This window comes from Alnus glutinosa, chromosome 11, assembly GCF_958979055.1.
Source record: "Alnus glutinosa chromosome 11, dhAlnGlut1.1, whole genome shotgun sequence".
NCBI lineage: Eukaryota > Viridiplantae > Streptophyta > Magnoliopsida > Fagales > Betulaceae > Alnus > Alnus glutinosa.
Window position 1 is genome coordinate 19,929,940 of NC_084896.1, and position 24,801 is coordinate 19,954,740.

The window sequence follows — 24,801 nt, forward strand, 5'->3', positions numbered from 1 at the left end:
TATGTATACCATTAAATGAATCAATTTTAAAAAACGTGTCAATATTAACTTTATATACGCGGTTAAATGCACAAACTTAAAATTAATGCCATTTATTTCAATTGAAATTGGAGCTAAAAACCAATTGAAAACTGTTGCAGAGAAATAAATAAAAGATAGCACAGCAAATTAAATTAAATAATAAAAAAAAAAGAATAGGTCTTCTGATTAATGAAGAAATAAACGAAAAAAAACAAGAAAGAATGAAAAAGAAAAAAGGGCCCGTAGTCTACATGGGTCTTTCTTGTCTAATGACCGACTCTTGGATTACTTATTTACAACCACCCGAAATCACCCAATTGATTTTTTCCAGCGAGCTTTCAGGTAGAGGCTACTGGTGGCAAGCACTAGGGGTAATATGTTACAACAGTATCAGGAGAAACAGAGTTTGCCTAAACAGAGTTTAACTTCTGTAGAGAGAGATCGAAATAGGAGAAAATTAAAGAGGTGATGCAATCAAAAGATCGAGTGCTGAATCGCTATTTTGAAATATTTATGCTAAATCATTATGTTGAAATTTAATGATCCAGACAAATCTTAGGTGTAGCATTTGTAAGAAATTTAAATCTAAAAGAAATAAAATGCGGAATAATAAAATAAAAGAGACAAGAGATTTACGTGGTTCGGTCTATGACCTACATCCACAAGATAAAGCCCAAAGGGCTACATTATGCTCTTTTATTGAATGATTTGAATACAATGAGTGCTCCCTTATTTATAGAGACTAGAGTAGAGATGGGTCTTCTATTTTAGCAATGTGGGACAAGATGATGAAGCTTTTATATAAGCCAATGGCCAAAGCTTCTCCTCACTTAGGCAATGTGGGACAACCTAACATATTGGAGCTGTTTGGTAAGTTGTGGGAAATGGATGTTTTATTTGAATAGTAGTAATAAATGATTGATGTGATATAGAATTTGAGAATGTTTTTATAGAAAAGTGAAAAAGTTTTGTTTTGTAGTGAGTTTTTTTATTTGAATAGTAATAAAAAATTATTGATGTGATGTAAAAAGTGTAAAAAAGTTGAAATGTTTTTGATTTGATTTTTTTTGGAGAAGTGAAATGGAAATTGAAATTGTTTGGTTGGGTTACCAAACAAGCTCATTATCTCTAACATTCCCCCTCAAACTCAAGGTGGAAACTTGTAAAATCTTGAGTTTACTTCTTGATGACATTAGATTTGGAAGCATCGGCAGCTCTTGAATAGCAGCAACTTTTGGGCCGGAACGGGCTAACTATGACCTTACATGGAAGCCAACTAAGGGCTGAAATGGCATAGGTTTAATACAATACCACAAATGCCAAATTACAAATAGTAGGCCAACTATGGGCGAAATATGAAAGCCAACGATGGGCTGAAATAGGCCTCGGTTTGAAACAATACCGCAAAGGCCAAATACAAATAATGGGCCAACAAAGGGCCAACAGAGTGAAAGGAGAAGAAAGATGGGGCCAACTATGGGCCAAAAAGAAGTGAGCCAACAATGGGCTAAATAAGGCATGAGTTTTAAAGAGTACCTCAAATGCCAAAAGAAAAGAGAGATGGGGCCAACTATGGGCAAGAATAATATGGGCAACTTGGCCTCTTTTGATTTTTATTTTTTTTTTAATTTTTTTTTTTGTTGAAAGAAAACATGGGCAACTTGGCCTCTTTTGATTTTTTATTTTTTGATAAACTTCTAGCAGCTTCTTATGCTTCTGGACCAAAACAAAAATGAAGAAAAGTCTAGCATCTTCTAGACACGTAGATCAAAACAAAGCAAATAAAAAGTCTGCATCTTCAAGGATAGAGACGGTATACAGATAAAGAGTACTTTATACCATGAAGGAATAAAGAGAAGGAGAAGAGAAAGCGCAACACTCTGAGTTGACATGGCCGCCGGAGTTTTTGGCACCGACGGAGACGGCGACGAAGAGGCTGAAAAAGTGCGCCAGGGATTCTGCCAGTAAGCAATTTTTTTTTTTTTTTTTGAGTGGAAGACTTCAAGCATTTTTTTTGTGCTTCTGAACTAAAACAAAAAACAAAGAAAGAAAAAGACGAAAAGAAAATTCAAGAGGCTTATAGAAGTTCGGGAAAGCAAAAGAAAAAGAAGAACCTTGGAGAAAGTGGCTCAAGAGAGAGAGAGATCGTGGGATTGAGTGAGTCTGAGAGAGGAATTGAGAGAGAGAGTGAGAGAAGAGATAGAAGACGGCAGACGAGAGAAGAAGACGGCAATTTTTGTTGGCTTCCAGAAGACGGCAAACGAGAGAAGAAGGTGACGTGTTTGATAAAAGGCCCGAAAGAGAGTAATTTTTTATTTTTTATTTTTTTTGTGAAGAGAAGGGAGATGGTAAGTATCAGACTTGTTGTTTGAAGGAAGACTTGATGAGACAAGGGTTGACAGTTGACGTGGGTGATGAGTAGGGAGATTTGGGAGAAACTGTGACGAATTTTTTTTTTTTTTTTTTTTTTTTTGGTTCCTTGTGTAGGGACAGTGTGTGATAAAAGGTTGATGAGAAGACCATGTGAAGAGACCATGTGAAAAGAGGAAGAAGAAGAGGACGAGAGAAGGAAGTTTTTAAGTGGAGGTTGGCGTTGGCCTTGGAGCACAGTAAACATGGTTTAATGAGAAAAGAGATATTAGAGAGGAAGACACAACATTGGATAAGCAGGAGGACAGAAACAGAGGTGTTTGATAGAATGCCTCAAAGAGAGGTTGGGCTTTTTGGGAAAAGAAAGAATTTGGGAAAGGAGATGATCTGAAGTGGCGTTAGCCTTGAAGAGACGTGAAGGGGAAGGAGGGCAGGAGGACAGAAACAGAGGTGTTTGATAGAATGCCTCAAAGATGCTCTGAAATACAGTACTAAAAAAAAATCCAAAAAGAAAGAAATAAATAAAAGAAATTACAGAAAAATAAAAGAAAATGAGGGTTTCATGATTGTAAAACAATCTGAACCAAAACAAAAGAAAAAGAAAAAGAAAATAAAAGAGAATAAAAGAAATGAGGGTTTCATGATTGTAAAACAATCTGAACCAAAACAAAAGAAAAATAAAAATAAAAGAACTAAAGAAAAGTAAATAAATTACAAAAAAAAAAATATAAAGGAAGAAAAAGACTTAACCCAGAATCTAATAATTGGCGTTAGCCTATTAGCTCTGATACCATGTAAGAAATCTAAATCTAAAAGAAATAAAATGCGGAATAATAAAATAAAAGAGACAAGAGATTTACGTGGTTCGGTCTATGACCTACATCCACAAGATAAAGCCCAAAGGGCTACATTATGCTCTTTTATTGAATGATTTGAATACAATGAGTGCTCCCTTATTTATAGAGACTAGAGTAGAGATGGGTCTTCTATTTTAGCAATGTGGGACAAGAGGATGAAGCTTTTATATAAGTCAATGGCCAAAGCTTCTCCTCACTTAGGCAATTTGGGACAACCTAACATATTATCTCTAACAGCATTTAATGGTGGGCGCACGGCACCCATTGCCATTGGGTCAAGTGGGAGTAACGTTTTGAAAGTTATTCAACGGGACCATGAATAAGTGCATGATTATGCACCAAGTATTGTCAAAAAAAAGGAAGCTTAATTTAATTTAGAAAGTTTTTGAGTGTGTGCGCGAATCACGTTTTTGTTGCATTACAGCGTTTAATCATTGTTTTGATTCAAGGTTACTGCTACGGAGTAGGGATATCGAAGCAGTTGCAAGAAGAAATCAGCTGAAAGGAATAGGACGAAATCAGATTGGATTATTGAGATATGGAAACCTTGCTATCTTTTATTAATTATAACTACAACTAACTACTGTTTGTAATTCAAATGATGACAACTAGTGACTAGTGATTACAACAGAAACAGAGAATTAAACATTCAGTAGGAGTGTGAATGACTAAGATCACGTACATGTGGATAATCAAGACTGCTCCTGCTTTCTAGTTTCTAACATTGTGGTCTGATTTCTCTATTTTGACCATAATACTATCAACATATTCAAGGAGAGAATTTTGTTCTTAGTAGGTTTGCAATAAAATAACTTTTTCTTTGAAGGATGGATGTCCGGTGTGAATTCATTTTGATATAAGATTTATAAGAGTAGAGGTACGTAAAACTTCAACTACGGAATCACCCACGACAAGGAAGCTAGGGAACCCTCTGTTGTCCCCTGTTTTATTGTGTGCGAACAGAGGACCATTTCTCAGCTTCTAATAACCCACTCTTTCCATAACTGTCAGCCAATTCTACCTTTCCATAACTGCCATTGTGGGAGAAAAAGATATGTAAAGTAGTGATTATCTGCCATTTCCCAGCTTCTATGCTTGAATTTTCTTGTTATGTGATTAATCAGTAAAATATATTTAGGAAAAGTAGCACAGAGTTCGATCCTTCATGTTCGAGGTTGTGTTTTCATCAGTCTCATTGGTTGTTTCTATGATCTAACAGGCAGTCAGGCACTTAAGAAATTAGTTGTCATCACCGCAACACCACTCTAGCAACAAAGCACGAAAGGCAAACACATCATAGCTGGTTGTGGGCATTAAACTCCAAATCCTATAAGAGATTTCCTGCATGCCTTGATATCTCTGTGAACTACAGTTTGCTCCCACTCCTCATGTAAATATAAAAGCCCTTATGCCACACCTTTGATGATGCTGAACCTTTGCGCCCAGATCAGGATTGCTTTAGGCTCATCAAAGAGGTACCTCTCCAAGCTTCCATTCTTCAAGTCCGCTTCAGTTGGGGCCATGGGGCTTACTCAATGCGAACAGTATATGCTCAGACCCTCAAACAACAAACTCTTCGTCTTTCTTCTGATTTTTCTAAAACAAACGCTGTTTATTTTGTCCCGCGCGTCATGTCGTCTGAATAAAAGCAAATCTTGACCGTTGAAATGTTTAACAGCAGATGTCAGGTTATTTATTTACAGCATACAAGCCGGAATCAGGAATCCTTAACAAATATTTTGAAATTGTAGATTTTCAAATTATGTGAATTTATATAATTTTTTTCCATCGAATGACTTAAAAAATTATACCTATTTGTCGGTGAGTTGGATGACTTCGTATTCAGCGAAAGCTCTCTCACATCTTAGAGGGGAGTCGCAAGAATCAAAACTGGTGAAGTTGAAGGATAAAGCACTCGTAAATGGGCGTAGTGGTGAGAAGAAATCGGTGAAGAGATAAAAGAGGATTAGGGGCTTTGGAAATGGGAAATGTTTGATTTTGTAGCTGTAACAAGCCATGATTGGAACTTGGAAGGAAGGTTGGATTTGATGAGAAGAAATTGCAGATTGTAATAAGAAAAGCTAAAAACTGATTAAATGAGCAGGTTTGTACAGGGAGACCGATAGGCTGAAACGGGGGGGAGTGCGTGTGAGAAAATTCTCCAGGACTTGGTCATGATATGAACTTGGAAGGGAGGTTGGGTGAGAAAAACTGGAGCTTGTAACATGAAAAGCTAAAATAAAGTGGAAGTACTATAAGAACAATCTCAATGACTTATGTATTTGTAACTTTAAGTTACAATAAATAATAAAAATACTAAAAAGATACTCCACCAGTTTATGTATTCTATCTCTAGAGTACATTTTCTCTAATTTTGTAAATAGTGCAATGCTACTTGCAGCGTTGCATGACTAACGCTACAGGGGCGAAAATGGGCGTTGCATTTTCACCTGTGTTTTCCTTTCCCTCCACCTTTCCTTTTCCTTCATCTTCTTTCCCGCTTCTTTTTTCTCCTCTCTGCGTCTCTCTGTCTCTATCTGATTCATCTGAAGTTTTGAGCTCATTTTCATTAATTCCCCACCTTCTCTCTCTCTCTCTCTCTCTCTCTCTCTCTCTCTCTCTCTCTCCTATTCTCTCTCTCTCGCTCGTTACTGATTTCTCACTCTCTATGGTCTCTCTTCTCTGTTTTGATGCAGGAATCTTAGTGTTTGGTGCTTTGGAAGTTTGGATGATGGGTAGTTGAAGCATAAGACCTCAACGTCTGGGCTATCGGGCGTATACGTGAGTTATTCTCTTTTTCCTGATTAATGTTTGATTAAATTATTGTAATTAGTTTTGTTTAGGAGCTGATTGAAGGATGAATTTTGGATTCTAATGTGGTTTATGTGATTTTTAGCAACTGGATGATTTATGTGGCCGATCTTTGAGTTCTAGCATGGTTTTGATTTTACATTTGTTTTGGGTTTTCTGGGTTGGACAAGCAGTGACGGGAAATGAGGATTTAGAGCTGTTCATTTCAAGCCTTTAGATTGAGTTAGGTAGACCTGACCACTTGCTTCAAGAGGAACTGTGAACTACGTTTGGAAGATTAATTTGCATTGGATTTATTGGTAGTTTGAATTTTAGCACTTGCAAATGAAATGAAGCCTGATACATGCTTTTGATTGTTGAATAGTGGCACTTGCGAAGTATAGTGTGTTTCTGCTATTATTTGCTTTTTCTGTCAAATTATTTTTTTCCCCTTTTTTTCTGTAACTGTTGAGCTATTTATTGGTTTGTGATGGAGCTGAGTTTTCATTTCTTTAGTTTTTTATATTTGTATAAGCTTCTTGAAAGTGCACTTATCATATGATGACAAGAGGACCAAAAAAAAAACCCTTGAAAATGCCTAAATGTATACCTCAGTTTCTTGTTTCTGTTTCAAACAGAGTCCCGCAGGTCTTCTTCGCTTCATATCAGAATAAATGCTCAATGAGGTCCGCTTGCAGCTCAGAATGAGTCCCTCTATCTCTAATGCGATGATGACGTTCAATGAGGTCCATAAGTTGTTGATTCGTAGTGTGTGGCACTGGTTCGTAAAGACTTCCATCCATTTGATCGTAAACAAAATCATCTGCTCCAAGGTATAGATGTCGCTCATCTTCAACAATCATGTTATGCAATATTATGCACGTTATCATGATGTTTTTAAGCATTTCATGATCAAAAGAACGCTCAAGTCCTCACACAATTACAAATCGTGTTTGAAGCACTCCAAATGCACGTTCTACATCTTTCTTTGCTGATTCTTGAGTTTTTGCAAAATGTTTTCTCTTATTTTCTTGCGGAGCATGAATTGTTTTTACAAATATTGACCATAAAGGATATATACCATCAGCGAGATGATATCCCATTGTGTAGTCATTATTGTTGATTGAGTAGTTCACCCGAGGAGCACGCCCTCCAGCAAACTCGGTAAATAAAGAAGAATGTTCTAGCACGTTGATATCATTATGAGATTCTGGCAACCCAAAATATGCGTGCCATATCCAAAGATCGTATGACGCCATAGCTTCCAAAATAATTGTTGGTTCATGAATATGACAAAAAATAAACCAGCCCATGGTCTTGGACAATTCTTCCATTTCCAATGCATACAATCGATGCTCCCTAACATCCCTCGAAATTCACGTCTTGAATTCACCTCTAGCAATCTAGATATATTATTGCTGTTTGGTGACCTCAAGTACTTGTCAGAATAAGTTGAAAATACTGATTGAACAAAATATTGTAAACACTGTGTTGCAGTATTTTCAGCAATCTCAAGTATTCATCCATAAAATCACCTAATATTTCATAAGCAAGCATCCTAAGTGCGACATTTATCTTTTGAAGGGAAGAATGTCTGAATTTTTTAGCAGCATTTTTGCTTTGGACGAAATATGGTTCGTGAGCTTCTATCGCAATTTGAATAAGATTAAACAGAGAACGTTGCATTCGAAATCTTCTTCGAAATTTCGTAGTAGGATAGATTGACAATTCTGCAAAATAGTTTAAGAAAAGACGTTGGTGGCCTTCCAAAGAATTACGCTGGATGAACCTACGGCGTTGAACAGAACTAAGGCGCGATGTTGCACCTCTTTCATCACACAATTGTTTTTCTTCAATAGAAAAAGCCAAAACAATATCCAACTCGTGTTTGGAGGATGAAGAGTCAAAAATTGTAAAAGAAAAATCGGTAAAGAGAGTAGAAAAAGAAAAGTTTAGAGAATTGTGAAAAAGAAGCTTGTATTTTTTATGTGTGAAACTTTACAATAACTTGGACGCTATGCTGTTCGTAGGGCCCTTCCTTTAGCCTCCATTGAAGTTGAGGTCGTTAATTTCAGTAGTTGAAGTGACCCGTTCCACTAACTACTGTGCGCAAAAAATGCGAGGCAATATTGAACGATTAACAGAGGAAACTTATGGATCACGGCTTTCTCCGGCATGCCAAACTTTAATTGGCTGGGTAATTTATAGTTAAAATTGGAAATTTTAACCAAATCTGAAATGAAGACTATCTTTCCCCTTCAAATTGGAGTTAAAAACCAATTGAAAACTGTTGCAGAGAAATAAATAAAAAAGAAAAAAAGAAATAGGTCTTCTGATTAATGTATAAATAAACGAAAAAAAAAAAAAAAAAAAACAAGAAAGAAAGAAAAAGAAAAAAGGGCCTGTAGTTTACACGGGTCTTTCTTGTACAATGACCGACTCTAGGATTACTTTACAACCACCCCAAATCACCCAATTGATTTTTTCCAGCGAGCTAACCAAACCTGGTGATCGAAGTGGTGAAACAAAGAATATGGCTGGAAGTCGAGGTTTCAGGTTGAGGCTACTGGTGGTAGTGCTTGGCTTCAATGCGGGGGGGGGGGGGGGGGGGGGGGGGGCGGGGGGGGGGTGATATGTTACAACCGTGTTAGGATAAACAGAGTTTGCCTATACATCAGAGGCTAAGTTGCAAAATATACAGATAATTATAACTACAACTAACTACTGTTTGTAATTCAAATGATGAAAACTAGTGACTAGTGATTACAACAGAAACAGAGAATTAAACATTCAGTAGGAGTGTGAATGACTAAGAGCACGTACATGTGGATAATCAAGACTGCTCCTCCTTTCTAGTTTCTAACATTGTGGTCTGATTTCTCTATTTTGACCATAATACTCTCAACATATTCAAGGGAGCTAGAGAACCCTCTGTTCTCCCATGTTTTATTGTGTGCGAACATAGGACCATTTCTCAGTTTCTAATGACCCACTCTTTCCAAAACTATCAGCAAATTCTACCTTTCCATAACTGCCACTGTAGGAGAAAAAGAAATGTAAATTAGTGATTATTTGCCATTTTTCAGCTTCTGTGCTGGAATTTTCTTGTTATGTGATTAATCAGGAAAACATGTTTAGGAAAAGTAGGACAGAGTTAACCCCAACGGTGTGGCTCAATTGGTCAGAGCATGGGACAATATAGCATTTCTCCCTTCTGAATCAAGGTTTGAATCTTGCTGGGTACTACTTCCTTCTTGGGGCCAGCTATCCAGGCACACCCCGCGTTTCAAGGCTCCATTCCTACAGTGGTTTTAGGGATGGAGCATGGTATCTTGGGTGAGCCTCTATGCTCGATTATGCTACCACTGTATGTGGACCAGCATATTCTAATGTACTATTCGGTTAAAGGTGAACTGGGATACCAATATCTCAAAAAAAAAAAAAAAATGGTAGGACAGAGCTCGATCCTTCTTGTTCTATGTTGTGTTTTCATCGGTCTCATTGGTTTCTTTCTATGATCTAATTCTAACAGGCACTTAAGAAGTTAGATGTCATCATGACCGCAATACCACTTCCAGCAACAAAGCACGAAAGGCAAACACATCATATAAAGCTGGTTATAGGTACGTATTAAACTCCGAATCCAGTAAGAGATTTCTTGCCTTGATGTCTACATGATCTACAGTTTGTTCCCACTCCTCAAGTGTTATGAGCCTGGATATTTGGTGGTGGGATTTGTAATTAAATAATAATAAAAAACAATAAAAGCAATAATTTGACACTTCAAGGGGGTCAATCCCTCATTTTCACTCTAACACACGGTCAAGAGATGAACCTTTGAATAATTTTCTGAATACTTCATTAATCTGAAATGCTCGTTTAAATACAACAAAGACAAGTAAAATAACTAACAGCCCACTAACTTAGTTACTGACTCAATTATCCACTACTGGCATAAAGATAAGTAACCCACTACATTTACTAACCTACTTTTACTGACCCGTTACAGATGTAGTTAACCCAGTTCGTGGCTCACAAAGTTAGCCCATTTCTTTACCGACACCCACACGTTTACTCCTATGCTTATGAAGGTAGCGTTGAAACATAAAGATACACAAACAACTAACTCTTCTCCTTTCTTTTGATTTTTCTAAAACAAACGCTGTTTATTTTATCCCATGTGTCATGTCGTTTGAATAAAATTAAATCTTTACCGTTGAAATTTTTAACCGCATTTATCCGATTATTTATTTACAGCATGTAAGTTGGATCCAGATTCCTTACAATTTTATTAAAATAGTAAATTTTCAAATTACATGAATTTACGCCCTTTTTTGCATTGAACGGATTAAAAAATTATGCCTATTAAAAATTTGGACATATTACCAAAGCATTTAAAAAAAAAAAAAAATCAATTCAAAAGGTTTTTTCTTCACTTTTGAAGAGATACTTCTTCTTTAGTAAATTAAAAGACAATTTTTTGTTCAAAACTTTTCTACGACGTAACAAGAACCTGTTAAAAATATACTCAATTCTTATTAGTAACAATTCACATTTTTAATAGGTAGCATTTTTTACATTATCCGATAACAAAAAGGCCTGAATTCATAGAATTTGAAAATTTACAATTTCAATGAGGAACTGATCCAATCAACTTACCATTGGCTGGCTGTTATATGTAGCATATGAAATTGTTATGATTATGATGTTCAATCCATCATAAGGTTTACAATTTGGGACTCTTATGTTGTCTATATATGTAATGTACGAAATTTATATTTAAGGTAGAAAACACATTAACATGTATATCATTTACACTCTAAAACATTTTGAGCGTTGCTTAAACAAAAATGCAAAATGAAAAACAAAAAGGTGATAACGTAGGAAAAAAATTGAACACCAAATCAAACAATAAGAATCTCAAGTTAAGTGTACCTCTTACCAATTTAGCACGTATGCAAAAGCGATGCAGATGGAGGAGCTACATCGTATGACATAGACAATGAAGAATTGGTGTGACTATTGCTTGAATGTTGATTCCGTCCTCCCTCATTGGTACTAAAAGCACTGGAAATAGAAAGTGACATTGCTTGTCTATTCACTGCTGGAGCAAGATGTGTTGGCCCCGGCATATCTGATGGGAGAATAGGCAATGGAGTCTCAAAATTGAGAACATGAATTGTTTCCCTTATTGAAGGCCTAAGGTTTCGATCAGGGTGAGCGCACCAAAGCCCAACAATCATCAAGCGCTCCATTTGCTGCTCATCAAAATCTCCATTCAGCCTCGGGTCAGCTGCATCAAGTACCTTTCCTATTCCATAGAGCTTCCAAACCCACTCCACCAAGACTACTTGATCTTGAGGGGCATTGATCTTGATTGGTTTTCTTCCACAAGCAATCTCCAAAGCGACAATTCCAAAACTATAGACATCTGACTCCTTGCTAGCATTACCGGTTGTGACACATTCAGGAGCCATGTAGCCCATGGTGCCTGCCAAAACAGTGGTTTGTGACCCTTTCACATGGTCCACAAGCCTAGCTAGCCCAAAATCTCCAAGCTTAGCATTAAAGTTTGAATCAAGCATAATGTTGCTCGATTTTATATCCCTGTGTACCACGCATTGTTCCCACTCCTCGTGCAAGTAAACTAACGCTAACGCCAATCCTTGAGCAACTTTGTACCTCGTTTCCCATATCAATAAGCTTTCTTCTGTAAAAAGATGTGAATCTAGGCTTCCATTGGGCATGAACTCATAGATGAGTAAGAGTTCTCCTCTTTCATGGCACCAGCCAATGAGTTGCACCAAATTCCTGTGTCTCAATCGACTAATGATTTTAACTTCTGATGCATACTCTTTTATCCCTTGTTTAGACTGTTTTGACACCCTCTTAACAGCAACGAAGGAGTTTGAGTCTAGTAAAAATCCTTTATAAACCCCACCAAATCCACCCTGACCCAGCTTCTCTTCATCATTGAAATTATTCGTGGCACGAGCCAATTCTTTAAATGAGAACCTCTTCGATCCTGTTCCCCTTTCAAATTCTTCATCCATGCACCTGTCAAAGGCAAGATCCTCTACTGTATAACTATTTTTCCTCTTCCACAAGCAAAACAGAATTAAAGCAAACCCACCAACTAAAAAAGACCCGCCAACACCCAACCCAATGGCTAATCCCAACCTGTTGTTTTTCCTTGGTTTGGTTACAATATCTTCCAAAGTTGAACTAAAATTCCATGTGTGAATGCTATGCATTGTACTTAAACCTGCTATTCCGGCTGAGAATCCAAAAGTTACCATTTCGGGTAGGTTATGATTTCTAAAATCGATATTATAAGAAAGGGATTGCCATACAATAGCATTGTTTACGAGACCAGTGAAGAGAACACTCAAATTATGAGAAGTAGAATTATAATTAATCCGAGCTTTATTAATTCTCCCTTCCGTAATAGAAATTTTAGCCCCCAACCATGAGACATTAGCAACAGATTTGATGGAGTTTATATCAATACCTACATGTTCGGTGCCGTCGGGCGGATCCCATTCCCGTTCACCAATGTTTGGATAGATGTCAAACTCCACTGCGACAAAAGGGTTGTTCGTCGAGTTAAATATCTCTCCGTCTCTCGTGAGACCCAAAGCGCTACCATATGTGGCACTAGGAATTGTTGAACCATTAGGTGCTAGGAAGAACGTAAGCCCATCTCCATAATATGTTCTATTTGCAGAATCAATTACAAACGAAAAATTGGTGGTGAAATCTGTGAGGTTTCCGGATGCCTTGTCCCACAGGTGCATAGGACGGAAATACGTGGCTCGAGCTACTGCATTCGTGTCTGAACTGCTGGTGAGTTGGATGGTTTGGTTGTAAATGACAGCTCTGTCACATGTTAGGTGGGAGTTACCATTACAAAAATCAGAATCGAAAGCGGTGAAGTTGAAGGATAAAGCACTTGTAAATGGGCGTAGTGGTGAGAACAAACTGGTGAACATTAATAAGAGATAAAAGAGGATTAGGAGCTTTGGAAATTGGAGGTGTTTGATTTTGAAGTTGTAGAAAGCCATGATTCGAACTTGGAAGGAAGGTTGGGTTTGATGAGAAGAAATTGGAGATTGTAATAAGAAGAGCTAAACAAGTGATTATATAAGCTGTGGTTTGAGTAGGGAGACCGATAGGCTGAATTAAGTCGTAGATTATGTATTCAGTCGGGAGGGAGTGCGCGTGTGAAAATTCTCCAGGACTCGGTCATGATTTGAACTTGGGAGAGAAGTTGGGTCAGAATAATTGCAGATTGTAACATGAAAAGCTAAAATAAAGTGGAAGTACTTAATAAGAGAGAAGCCAACCATTATACGTCTTCAAACTAACACGGTAAACATTAGCGGATTTAATTGGCTTACAGTGCTCTAAAAAAAAAAAAAACACAACAGTATTTATGCTCTAATTATTTTTAGAGTTCTGATTTAATTTGACTTATTTTCTTTTTTTCATGAAACTCTTGAAATTAAATCTAGATCTTTAAAATAATTACAACATAGACGTGTAATTTTTTTTACGACACTTAAACCAAATTTAAATTTATCTAAAGAAAAAAAAGAAAAAAAGATCTTAAATTGTTACTTTTGATACTCCGATATCACATATTCATACATGTTACAGACCATATAAAAGAGGGTATTGTACGCGAAAACAACAATTCATTTTTGTCTGCATAAATTTGCGTTGGTAGGTAGACCTGCATACCCATACCTTTAATTTGATCAATTGGATGTGATAGACATGCATACCCATACCCATAAATTTGGGTTGGTAGGTAGACATGCATACCCATACCTTCAAATTCAATGAAGGATGAAGGAATAGGTGTAGCCTAACTTATCTGGGTCAGTCGTTCCTCTTTATTTCCACGATCAAATGTAGAAACAAGTTGGGATGTGATAGATATAAATTTCCACGATCAAATTCAATGGAAAAAACGTAGAGTTGATTGTTAATTAAGGGAGAAGATTGGAGTACAACCCCTTTGTACAACTTTGGCACAATCCACTCACAATGAGGTGGGATCTATACATGTGGGCTCCACCTCATTATAAGTGGGAGTTGTACCAAAGTTGTGATGGAGTTGTATATTTATCATTTCCCGTTAATTAATGTCAGTTCCTCTTTATTTTGACAACTGACAAGCAATTGTCCGTTTTTTCCAAACCAATGGGCACGCCAACCTTTGCTTGCGCAAAAGTAGCTCATATAATTAATTATATTGAAATGTCCAGGTACAGAAATAGTCAAGCCACCCTTGCATGGTCTTCAGTGGAAAGGACCCACTGGTTCTAGTGTTTTTATTTTTTATGTTGTTTTGTTAGATCTTACTTCATGTACGTAAAAAAAAAAAGAAAAAACTCTCCAAAGAGTTTACCAAACACACCTTAAATTTCCACGCTCGAATTCAATGCAAGGTGAAGCAATCAGTTCCTCTTTAATTTGACGACTGGCAAGCAAGTCTCTGTTTTTTCCAAACCAACAAACACGCCAAGCTTTTTTCAAAAGCAGTTCATATTGAAATGTCCACGTAAATTGCCAAGTGTTTTTTCTTTTTTTCATTTTTCTTTTTGCTTTTTTTTTTTTTTTTTTTAACAAAGGGACAAAAAAAAACACTAAAATATATGATTATCTACCACCTAAATATACAACTTTTCATCACTTTGTCAATATGACAAAGTGATGAAAAGTTGTATATTTAGGTGGTGAAAAATCATATCTCAAACAAAAAAAAATCAAATTAAGTGGGTGAGCTCTGTAACCATAAAACCCAAAACGAGAAAAAAAGAAAAAAAAAAAAAAAAAGAAAAAAAAAAAGAAGCAATCCAAATAAAAACACGATCGGTAGGTAAATTGACAAGTCTATATATTCCCTTGCAGTGGGCTTTTTTTGGTCCTGAAAATAAATTTTGACTCCTAAGTAACCTCAACTAAATATGTAAAGCATTAAAAAGAATTAACATAGCTATTTAGTTATGAAGTGAAAACTCTTTACAGCAAAAATAAAAATCACTTTGGAACAACCAAACCCAGGAAATCAATTATAAAAATAAAAAAAATAAAAAAAATAAAAAAAAAAAACTAATTACAAAAAGTTCGTACTTACAACCCTTTGCAGCAGTCATTCTCTTAAATTCTAACAAGTGTCTATTTGTATGTCTCTCTCCCAAACCCGTTTGGAGAGTTCTTCTATTGATCCCTTAACTAGAGTTCCTCTCCAGTTAGAGTTCATAGATTGAACGGTTACAATAATAACAAACAAAAACTCTAAGAGAGATACATGTAAACGTTTAAGTTTAATAAACCTTCTCTTAGCACAATGAAATTCTTTACAGGAATTCTTGATGAAACATTGCCTAGAAACCCCTTTAAATAGGTTTTGGAAATCCTAAAATAAGTTATGAACAGTTTCTTAGGCGGCGGTGTCCAGACAGGTCAACGCATGTCCGGACATCAATCGGTAAGTGAATATTTTGTTGAAGCGTGTCCGGACAGGCAACCCTAGTGTTCGGACATTTGCATGAAAAATCTTCTCTATCCGTAGTTCTTCACTTCTGGCCGGACATATTGCAAACATGAACTTTCTAAACACCCCCAATCAGCCATGGGTGGCTGATTTTTTTTTATTTTTTTTTCAATTGTTGTTATGTTACAAATATCGTCCTTTGATTTTTTTATTTTTTTTTATTTTTTTTTCAGTTTGACATTAAGTCATCTTCAAGATTTTTTATTCAAAAAAAAATATATCTTAAGTTTTGTTTGAGCCTCATAGAAAACAACAAACGTTTTGATCGTTGGTATGTTTAATAAGTTTTTTTTAATGGTCTGATGTTCAAAACTCTTGATTTACATTGTGTTTTACCGTTTGAGGCTTTGAGCCTTAAAAGGAAAAAGAAAACATTTTTACCGTTGATTGTTAATGTTTTGTCATGTTCTTTAAGAAAAAAAAAAATCTGAGGCTCATTCTTCCTTACTCTTCTGTAAATTGAGTTTTTCAATGAGCTTAAATAAATGACTTCTTCTTGGCTCAAAATTCAATAATTATAGTGTCTAATATATTCCATCGTGAATAATTTTTCAGCCATTACAATATTTTAGTCATTTAAGTGTGGCTTATAGTCCTTTATCATCTTTTATCAAGAGGTTGTTTTATTTTATTTTAGTTCTTAAAAGTGCGTCATTAACAAAGATAAACGCTATAGTCTAACACCGAGAGATTGCGTGTTATAGATTTCGGGAGACACAAATCAACCTTTAAAAACAATACTCTTACGTGATTCTATAGCATTGTAAGATCTTTTCTTGCTTTAATTTTTATCTCTTGTACTATGTTTATTTTATTATTATTATTTCAAATTGATATGGTCTAGCATTAACAATAATATTTTAAACTAATTATTTATTTAATAATTACTTATTTAATTGTTAATTTTTAAATTGATATTATTTTATTTCAATAAAAATTTTGTGTAGTATCTAAAAATTATTTTCAACAATTTGATCAATTGGATGTGATCGCTATAAATTTTCATGATAAAAATTCAATGGAAAAAACGTAGAGTTGATTGTCAATTGTCAGTTCCTCTTTTTTCCAATCAACTCTCCGTTTTTTCCAAACCAACGAGCACTCCAAGCTTTGCTTGTGCAAAAGTAGTTCATATAATTAGTCATATTGAAATGATAGAAATATCCAGCCTGTCCAGGTACAGAAATCGCCAAGTCTAATCCCTTGCAGGGTCTTTAGCTTCCTCTCTCTTAGTCTAGGCAGTTTTATTAATGTTGAAGGCGATCGACTTGCATATCCTTATCTTAGTTCTTCAACATCCGAGTATTTCACAAGATTAGAGAATTGCATCTCTCATTACCGACTTTATTGGCTCTATCCAAGCTCTTTCTCAATGGGAGAGTTAGGAAAGTCAATAAAAGGGTAAAATTTTTATGTTTATTGGCAATGTTTAGCAAGTTACAATATAGAGCATAATCGTGCATTGTCAAAACAATAAATATCTTCACATTTTTCAATAACAATCAACATCAAAACATTTAAATTTTTTTCACTTTTTATATCACATTAATAATTTTTTTTTTTATTACTGTTCAAATAAAAAAAAAATTCACTACAATACAAAACTTTAATTTTCACTTTTCTATACAAATTCTTCTTACTTTATATTACATCTATCATTTTTCACTAATTCTAAAATTAATAATTTACTACTCTGTTCTGCACAAGTAATTGCCAAACATACCTATTATGTGATACATTGAGCCGCATTCAAATATTTTTTTGACTGCATTTTCATTGTTCTTCCCATGCTCCCTTTGTTCCTATTGTCAGTTGGAAGGATCCACCTCCTTTCTCTGTTTATGCTTGATTTTAGTGTTTTTTTGTTCTTTTGTTTGTTCTTGGTTCATGCACCTTTATATTAAGGAATAATGACTTATCTCTTGGTGCGGTGCACTCTAGCTGACTTGGTGCCTAACCCCGAAATATATGGCTATATCAAAGTGCAAATTCAGAATTACTGCGACAACAACATATATTATACTCTTTTTAAGTTGAAGGCCTGGATAGCATATATAATGATATTTTGACTGATTATAGATGTCTCCAAATAATTAAATTACCCCCTTAATTATTTTGTGTGTAAAATAAGTCGGAGTGAATGTATCTTAAACCTTAATTGATGTAATGTGTATGAGATAAACACGAGTAATTAATATTGTTAACTTTGTCGTCCTTATGAATATATGAATATTTCCTACAATATATTCCGTACTTATGATTTAGTTTTGCAATTTAAGCAAATATTCACGATAATTGCAGATCGATTGTAACATGAAAAACTAAAATAAAGTGGAAGTACTTAATAAGAGAGAAGCCAACCATTATACGTCTTCAAACTAACACTGTAAACATTAGCGGATTTAATTGGCTTACGGTGCTCTTAAGAAAAAAAAAAACAACAGTATTTATGCTCCAATTATTTTTAGAGTTCTGATTTAATTTGACTTTCTTTTTTTTCATGAAAATCTTAAAAATTTAGGAATAACTTTTGAGGCAAAAATTTAGAAAGTAGAGCATTTCCTATAATTGAGAGTGTTACAAAAACACCCCCGACACACTCATTACACACCCACCTTCTTATATAGGTGAAAACCATCATTACATGAGCCCCACCTCATATGAGAGGATAAATGTGTAATAGGTGTGTCGTGTGTGGAGAGTATTTCTTTAAGTTTTCCCCATATAATTATATTGAAATGTCCAGGTACAGAAATAGTCTAGTCACCCTCGCAGGGTCTTCAGTAGAAGGAATCCACCAGTTTTAATGTTTTTATTTTACGTTGTTTTGTTAGTTCTTACTTTACGTACTTATATATATAAATAAAAAAAAAGAAAGGAAAACATATGAAAAAAAAAAAACCCCTTGAATTATTGGTCGTTCTTAAAATAGTCTTATAAAGTGGTGTGTCAGAAGCATTATTAACTTGTCCTTGTTTTGGAAAAATAGTTTTCAAAGGAACCTTTATCTTTTGCTTTTTCCGCGTGGTGTGTCAGAAGCATTATTAACTTGTCATTGTTTTGGTTTACCCACATGGGTCTGTACTGTTTTCTTTTATGTTTGTCAGGCATCCAATGTCCTTTAGATTCTTTTGTCTTTGGGGTCGTTGAAAACCAATGCATTGAAGGTCAATTTTCACGCGCTTTTGGGACAGCCGGATTCAAACAGGCACTCAACATATTCCTTACTCCTTAGTAAATATAGAAAAATGTTTAAAAAACACCCATTAAACACTTTTTCTCTCACATGAAGTGAAGCCCACCCCAAGAGAGTAGAGAGTGTGTAACCAGTATTTTTGTAACACCCCTGTAAATATATATATGTCAATTAGTCACGGGATAATAATTTATAATTAAATAGGGATTATGTTTTATTCAATCTCAAGAACTCGCATGTGTATTATTTTAATACATCAAACTATTATTTTGTCACATTTAAGCTCTTTCTGATAGGGTCAGCAGCCGTCTCTTTGGATGAAAATGTGGTCTATGTGTCATGCACATAATCACTTTTCTGACTGCCTTTCTAGCTAAAATACCTCTCATTTCTTTAAAACCAAAATAATGAACTTAATTTTTTTTTTTTTTTTGGTCAAATTCACCATTCCTTTTCCGATGAAGATATAACCGATTGATATTGATTCTCAAGCATCGAGGAATCCAATAGTTCGGGCTGATGCTACCAAACCGATTTTGAAATTGCGGCTCAAGAGGCTCATCAACCAGCAATTAACCTAGCGTCCTCAAAATCTTGTCGGCGAAGAAGCTGAGGGTTGGCGAGGTGGCACAATTATGTAGAAACAAGTTGGGATGCAATAGATACTAGGCCTCTTTGATAAACTCCTCTCCTTCAGCCTTTTTTTTTTCTCATTTCTAAAAATAGAAAGTCAAGTCAAAACATTCGAACTTTTTTTTTATTTTTTATATCACATTAATTACTCTTTTATTATTATTCAAAAAAACAACAAAACGAAATTTTTATCACTTTTTTCATAAAAAAAATTCTAACTTTTTTTTACTTTATGTCATATCAATAACATATTATTCATATTAAAAAAAAAATAAAAAAAAAAATTTCTCACCACAAAGTTACCAAATATGGCCTTAAATTTCCACGCTCAAATTCAATACAATGTGAAGTAATCAGTTCCTATTTAATTTGACGATTGACAAGCAAGTCTCCATTTTTTCCAAACCAACAAGCACGCCAAGCTTTTCTCAAAAGCAGTTCTTAACTTCATATTGAAATTTCTAGGTAAATTGCCAAGTCTTTTGTATTTTATTTTAATAAAGGGACAAGGAAAACATCAAAAATCAAATTAAGCGGGTGAGCTCTGTAACCATAAAACCCAAACGAAAAAATAAAAAAAAATAAAAAAATAAAAAGCAATACAGATAGAAACACAATCAATAGGTAAATTGCCAAGTCTATTATTTTGCAGTTGGCCTTTTTTGGTCCCATTTCCAAGTCTTGTGCTTCACGATAAGACAGTTACTGACTTACTGTGTCATTCTTGTGTCTTCTAAAAAATAAGGTGACTTTTAAAATAATTATTTGACCAAAATTACATAGTGATCAATCACAAATTTAATGATAATTTTAAAAATCACTTTATTTTTTAGAAGACAAAAAAAGACATCTAGCCTTACTCATTTCTGCCATATGAGTTTCACGTTAGAAACTTAGAAGTGGTTGGTTACTTATTATTATTTTTTTTTTTTTTAAGAAAATCAAAAAATTTACGAGTGGCCAAACTTCTTATAAAAAAATAATTTTTAGCTTTTAAATTTTTTGTTCTATTTTTTTTTTAAAATTAATAAATATATTTTTGTCTTATTAAAAAAAATTTAAAATTATTTTTATCTTTTTTGTTAACTTTTGAGAACAAATTAACAATTTCTTCCTTCAAAAAAAAAAAAAAAAAAAATTAACAATTTCTAATGATTTAAAGGGGACATTAACATATATGGACGTCGTCGAGGCACTGTACGTGTGTGAGAGAGCCCACATGATAGTGAGATAGTGACGAGGCAATGCGTTGTCCGCTATGTCCACACCACATGCCATAAATCACGCATGGCAGCATCATATATTTGAATTTACGGTGGCGATGGAGACAGGTGCATGTAGTGATGCCACCACTTGCATGCCAAGCGTTGGACGTCTTTTGGACCCTACTTGCTTTTTGGCTCTTTCCCTTTGATCAGTGATTGCTCTCTCTTTCTGTCTCTCTCTCCCATGTGCAAATTCTTATTGGTTAGAAAGCAAAAATACATTAACATTAAAATGTATATCATTTACACTCTAAAACATTTTGAGCATTGCTTAAACAAAAATGAAAAATTGAAAACAAAAAAGTGATAATGTAGGAAAAAAAAAATTGAACACCTAATCAAACAATAAGAATCCCAAGTTAAGCGTACATCTTACCAATTTAGCACATATGCAAAAGTGAAGCGGATGGAGGAACTACATCGTATGAGATAGACAATAAAGAATTGGTGTAACTATTGCTTGAATATGGATTCCGTTCTCTCTCATAGTTAGTAGAAACACTGGCAATAGAGAGTGACATTGCATGTCTATTCACTAGTGGAGTAGGATGTGTTGGCCCCGGCATATTTGATGGGAGAAAAGGCAAGGGAGTCTCAAAATTGAGAACATGAATTGTTTCCCTTATTGAAGGCCTAAGGTTTCGATCAGGGTGAGCGCACCAAAGCCCAACAATCATCAAGCACTCCATTTGCTGCTCATCAAATTCTCTATTCAGCCTTGGGTCAGCTGCTTCAAGTACCTTTCCTATTCCAAATAATTGGACGGAACGTAAACAAAAGTACTAACTGGGTTTATATAATCATTTGCAATAGTTTTTAAAATCATGATATATATTTGATTTCAAGTCATTAAAACAAAAGAAAGGCAATTGTGGTTTAATGACCTTAAACCTTGATATGGAAAAGGCATTCGAATTTATAGAATGACATTTTCTCTTCAAAATTTTGAAATTGCTTGATTTTAACTCAATTTGGATACTTTGGATTCGACAATGCTTATCCACGATTTCTTTCTCTATTTTGATGGATGGTTCCCCATTTGGAAAATTCTCTCCATCTTATGGTTGAAGGCAAGATGATCCTTTATCATCTTTCCTTTTTATCAGGGATTGGAAATACTTTCTAGGCTCATCCTTAGAGAAGAAAAAGGGGAAAAGAAATCATGGCATCAAAATTTCAAAGCTTGATAGAGAAAGCTTAACCTCTATCAAGAGTTGTCCTAATACCTATTGTATTTGGTGAGGGAAAAGGTCAATTTTGCAAAATTTGGTATCTTGTTTAGCAAAAATTGCAACCCCTCAATTCAAGCATCCATTATTTCTACCCTCTTTTTATCCATAGAAAAAAATAAATAAATAAATTGCCTTTGTGGATCTAAAAACCAAGATATCTAATCGCATTTTTGGTTGGAAATCTAATTTGCTCTCTCAAGCTGGGTATAACAACATTGATCAAAACTGTGGCTAATACAATTCCTACATGCACAAATTACAATGGCCATGTTATTTTTCCTAAATCCTTTTGTCTTGAGCTTGATTGGAAACTTTGGTGGGAATTCCCACCAAAAAAAGAATAAGAATCTCACTCTATTGTCTTAGAAAAGCATTTACTCTTAAATCTGTTCAGGGTCTTGGTATTAGAACTATAAAATTTCAAATCAAAGCACTCTTGTCCAAGTTAAGTTGCAAAATTCATTTTGTAATAACTCCGACTCCTTTCGAGGGTAAAATGGTCTTTTACTACTTATGAGAATGGATGACTGAATAAAAAAAATTGTTCAGAATTATTGGGTCAGAATAATTGCAGATTGTAACATGAAAAGCTAAAATATAGTGGAAGTACTTAATAAGAGAGAAGCCAACCATTATACGTCTTCAAACTAACACGGTAAACATTAGCGGATTTAATTGGCTTATGGTGTTCTAAAAAAAAAAACAACAGTATTTAAGCTCTAATTATTTTTAGAGTTCTGATTTAATTTGACTTCTTTTTTTTTTTCATGAAACTCTTAAAAATTTAGGAATAACTTTTGAGGCAAAAATTTAGAAAGTAGAGCATTTTCTATAATTGAGAGTGTTACAAAAACACTCTCGACACACTCATTACACACCCACCTTCTTATATAGGTGGAAACTATTATTACATCTCATATGAGAGGGTAGATGTGTAATAAGTGTGTCGTGTGTGGGAAGTATTTCTTTAAGTTTTCCCCATATAATTATATTGAAATGTCCAGGTACAGAAATAGTCTAGTCACCCTCGCAGGGTCTTCAGTAGAAGGGATCCACCAGTTTTAGTGTTTTTATTTTACGTTGTTTTGTTAGTTCTTACTTTACGTACTTATATATATAAATAAAAAAAAAAAAGGAAAGGAAAACATATGAAAAAAAATACCTTGAATTATTGGTCATTTTTAAAATAATCTTATAAAGTGATTATTAGTGTACTAAAATGATATATCAAATTGTTAAGATGTGCTAAAATTACCAATTTTTTTTTATTATATTTCTGTAACACCCTTTCTCTTAAAAAGAATTATTCATGCTGCAGTCAAATTTGATGTACCATTCAAAAATTATTTTCAACAATTTGATCAATTGGATGTGATAGATATAAATTTCCACGATCAAATTCAAGTTGGGATGTGATTGTCAGTTTTGACAACTAACAATCAACTCTCCGTTTTTTCCAAACCAACGAGCACGCCAACCTTTGCTTGCGCAAAAGTAGCTCATATAATTAATTATATTGAAATGTCCAGGTACAGAAATAGTCAAGTCACCCTTGCAGGGTCTTCGGTGGAAAGGATCCACGTGTTTTTATTTTATGTTGTTTTGTTAGCTCTTACTTCATGTACTTAAAAAAGTTTACCAAACACACCTTAAATTTTCTTGCTCGAATTCAATGAAAGGTGAAGCAATCAGTTCCTCTTTAATTTAACGACTCACAAGCAAGTCTCTGTTTTTTCCAAACCAACAAACACGCCAAGCTTTTTTCAAAAGCAGTTCATATTGAAATGTCCATGTAAATTGCCAAGTCTCTTTTTTTTTTTTTTTTTTTTTAATTTTTTTTTTATTTTAACATAAGGACAAGAAAAACATGAAAATATATGATTCTCTACCACTTAAATATACAATTTTTTATCACCTTATCTATATGGCAAGGTGGCCATATATACAATTTTTTATCACCTTATTATTATTATTCACAAGTACTAATTCAATAATTAACAGTCTACTACGTTATTTCAATTGTGTAAGAGTCATATAACAGTCTACTAAATAACATTACTCTTTCTAATTAATAAAATTTTGTATGGCTACTACACGAGTTTAAGTAGAAAACACCTTCAAATTAACATCCATAACCAAGGAATGAGTAGTAAAAGTAAAACCTTTACTTTAGCCATATAATTATTTTCCCATAATTCAATTCACACAAAACACATTTTTATTGAAGTTTTTAATCGACAACTAAAGGCATAAGAGATAGAATAATGGGTACTCAAACCAAATCCCAAATCTAAGAAAACACTTAAGAAATAAAGTATTTGTTTGAGTCGGGTTGCGGTTTTCGAATCACTAAACCCTACCTCTCAAATTTGATGCATTTATCATAAACAAAGTTCATACAATGAAATCACAAATTATGTCTACTATGTTACCTCCATTGACTTAAATTAAGAATTTGTGTGACTACTGCATGTCTATTCACTATTGGAGCAAGATATGTAGTACCGATATATTTGATTAAGGGAATAGGAAATGGAGCTTTAAAATTGGGAACATTAATTTTTTGCCTAACAGTCATAAAGCTCTCTATTTGTTGCTCATCAAATGGAATTTGGACTAGAGAAAACTTAAGGGCTTATTTGGGTGTGCTATTTTATTGAAAAATTGCGAATATTTGAGATGAAATTAGAAAAAGAAGAATAAAATCTAAGTAGAATTTGAATTCTAAAAAACAGTATTTGAAAAATAATTTTCACCTAAACATGCCCTAAGTCTTTAATTATCAAAATTACAGATTTGGACCTTATATACCATAATTTTATTCCACAATTGTAATGCCCTGTCTTTTAAAAAAAGATGTCAGTGAAATTTT

General features: G+C 34.3%; 1 protein-coding gene across 1 annotated transcript; it reads right to left on the reverse strand.

Moving 5' to 3' along the window:
* Positions 1-10,656: 10,656 nt before the first annotated feature.
* Positions 10,657-13,317, reverse strand: LOC133882113 (L-type lectin-domain containing receptor kinase IX.1-like). The gene has a single exon (XM_062321215.1). The coding sequence runs from the start codon at positions 13,100-13,102 to the stop codon at positions 10,985-10,987; it is 2,118 nt and encodes a 705-aa protein (XP_062177199.1). The 5' UTR covers positions 13,103-13,317; the 3' UTR covers positions 10,657-10,984.
* Positions 13,318-24,801: the final 11,484 nt, after the last annotated feature.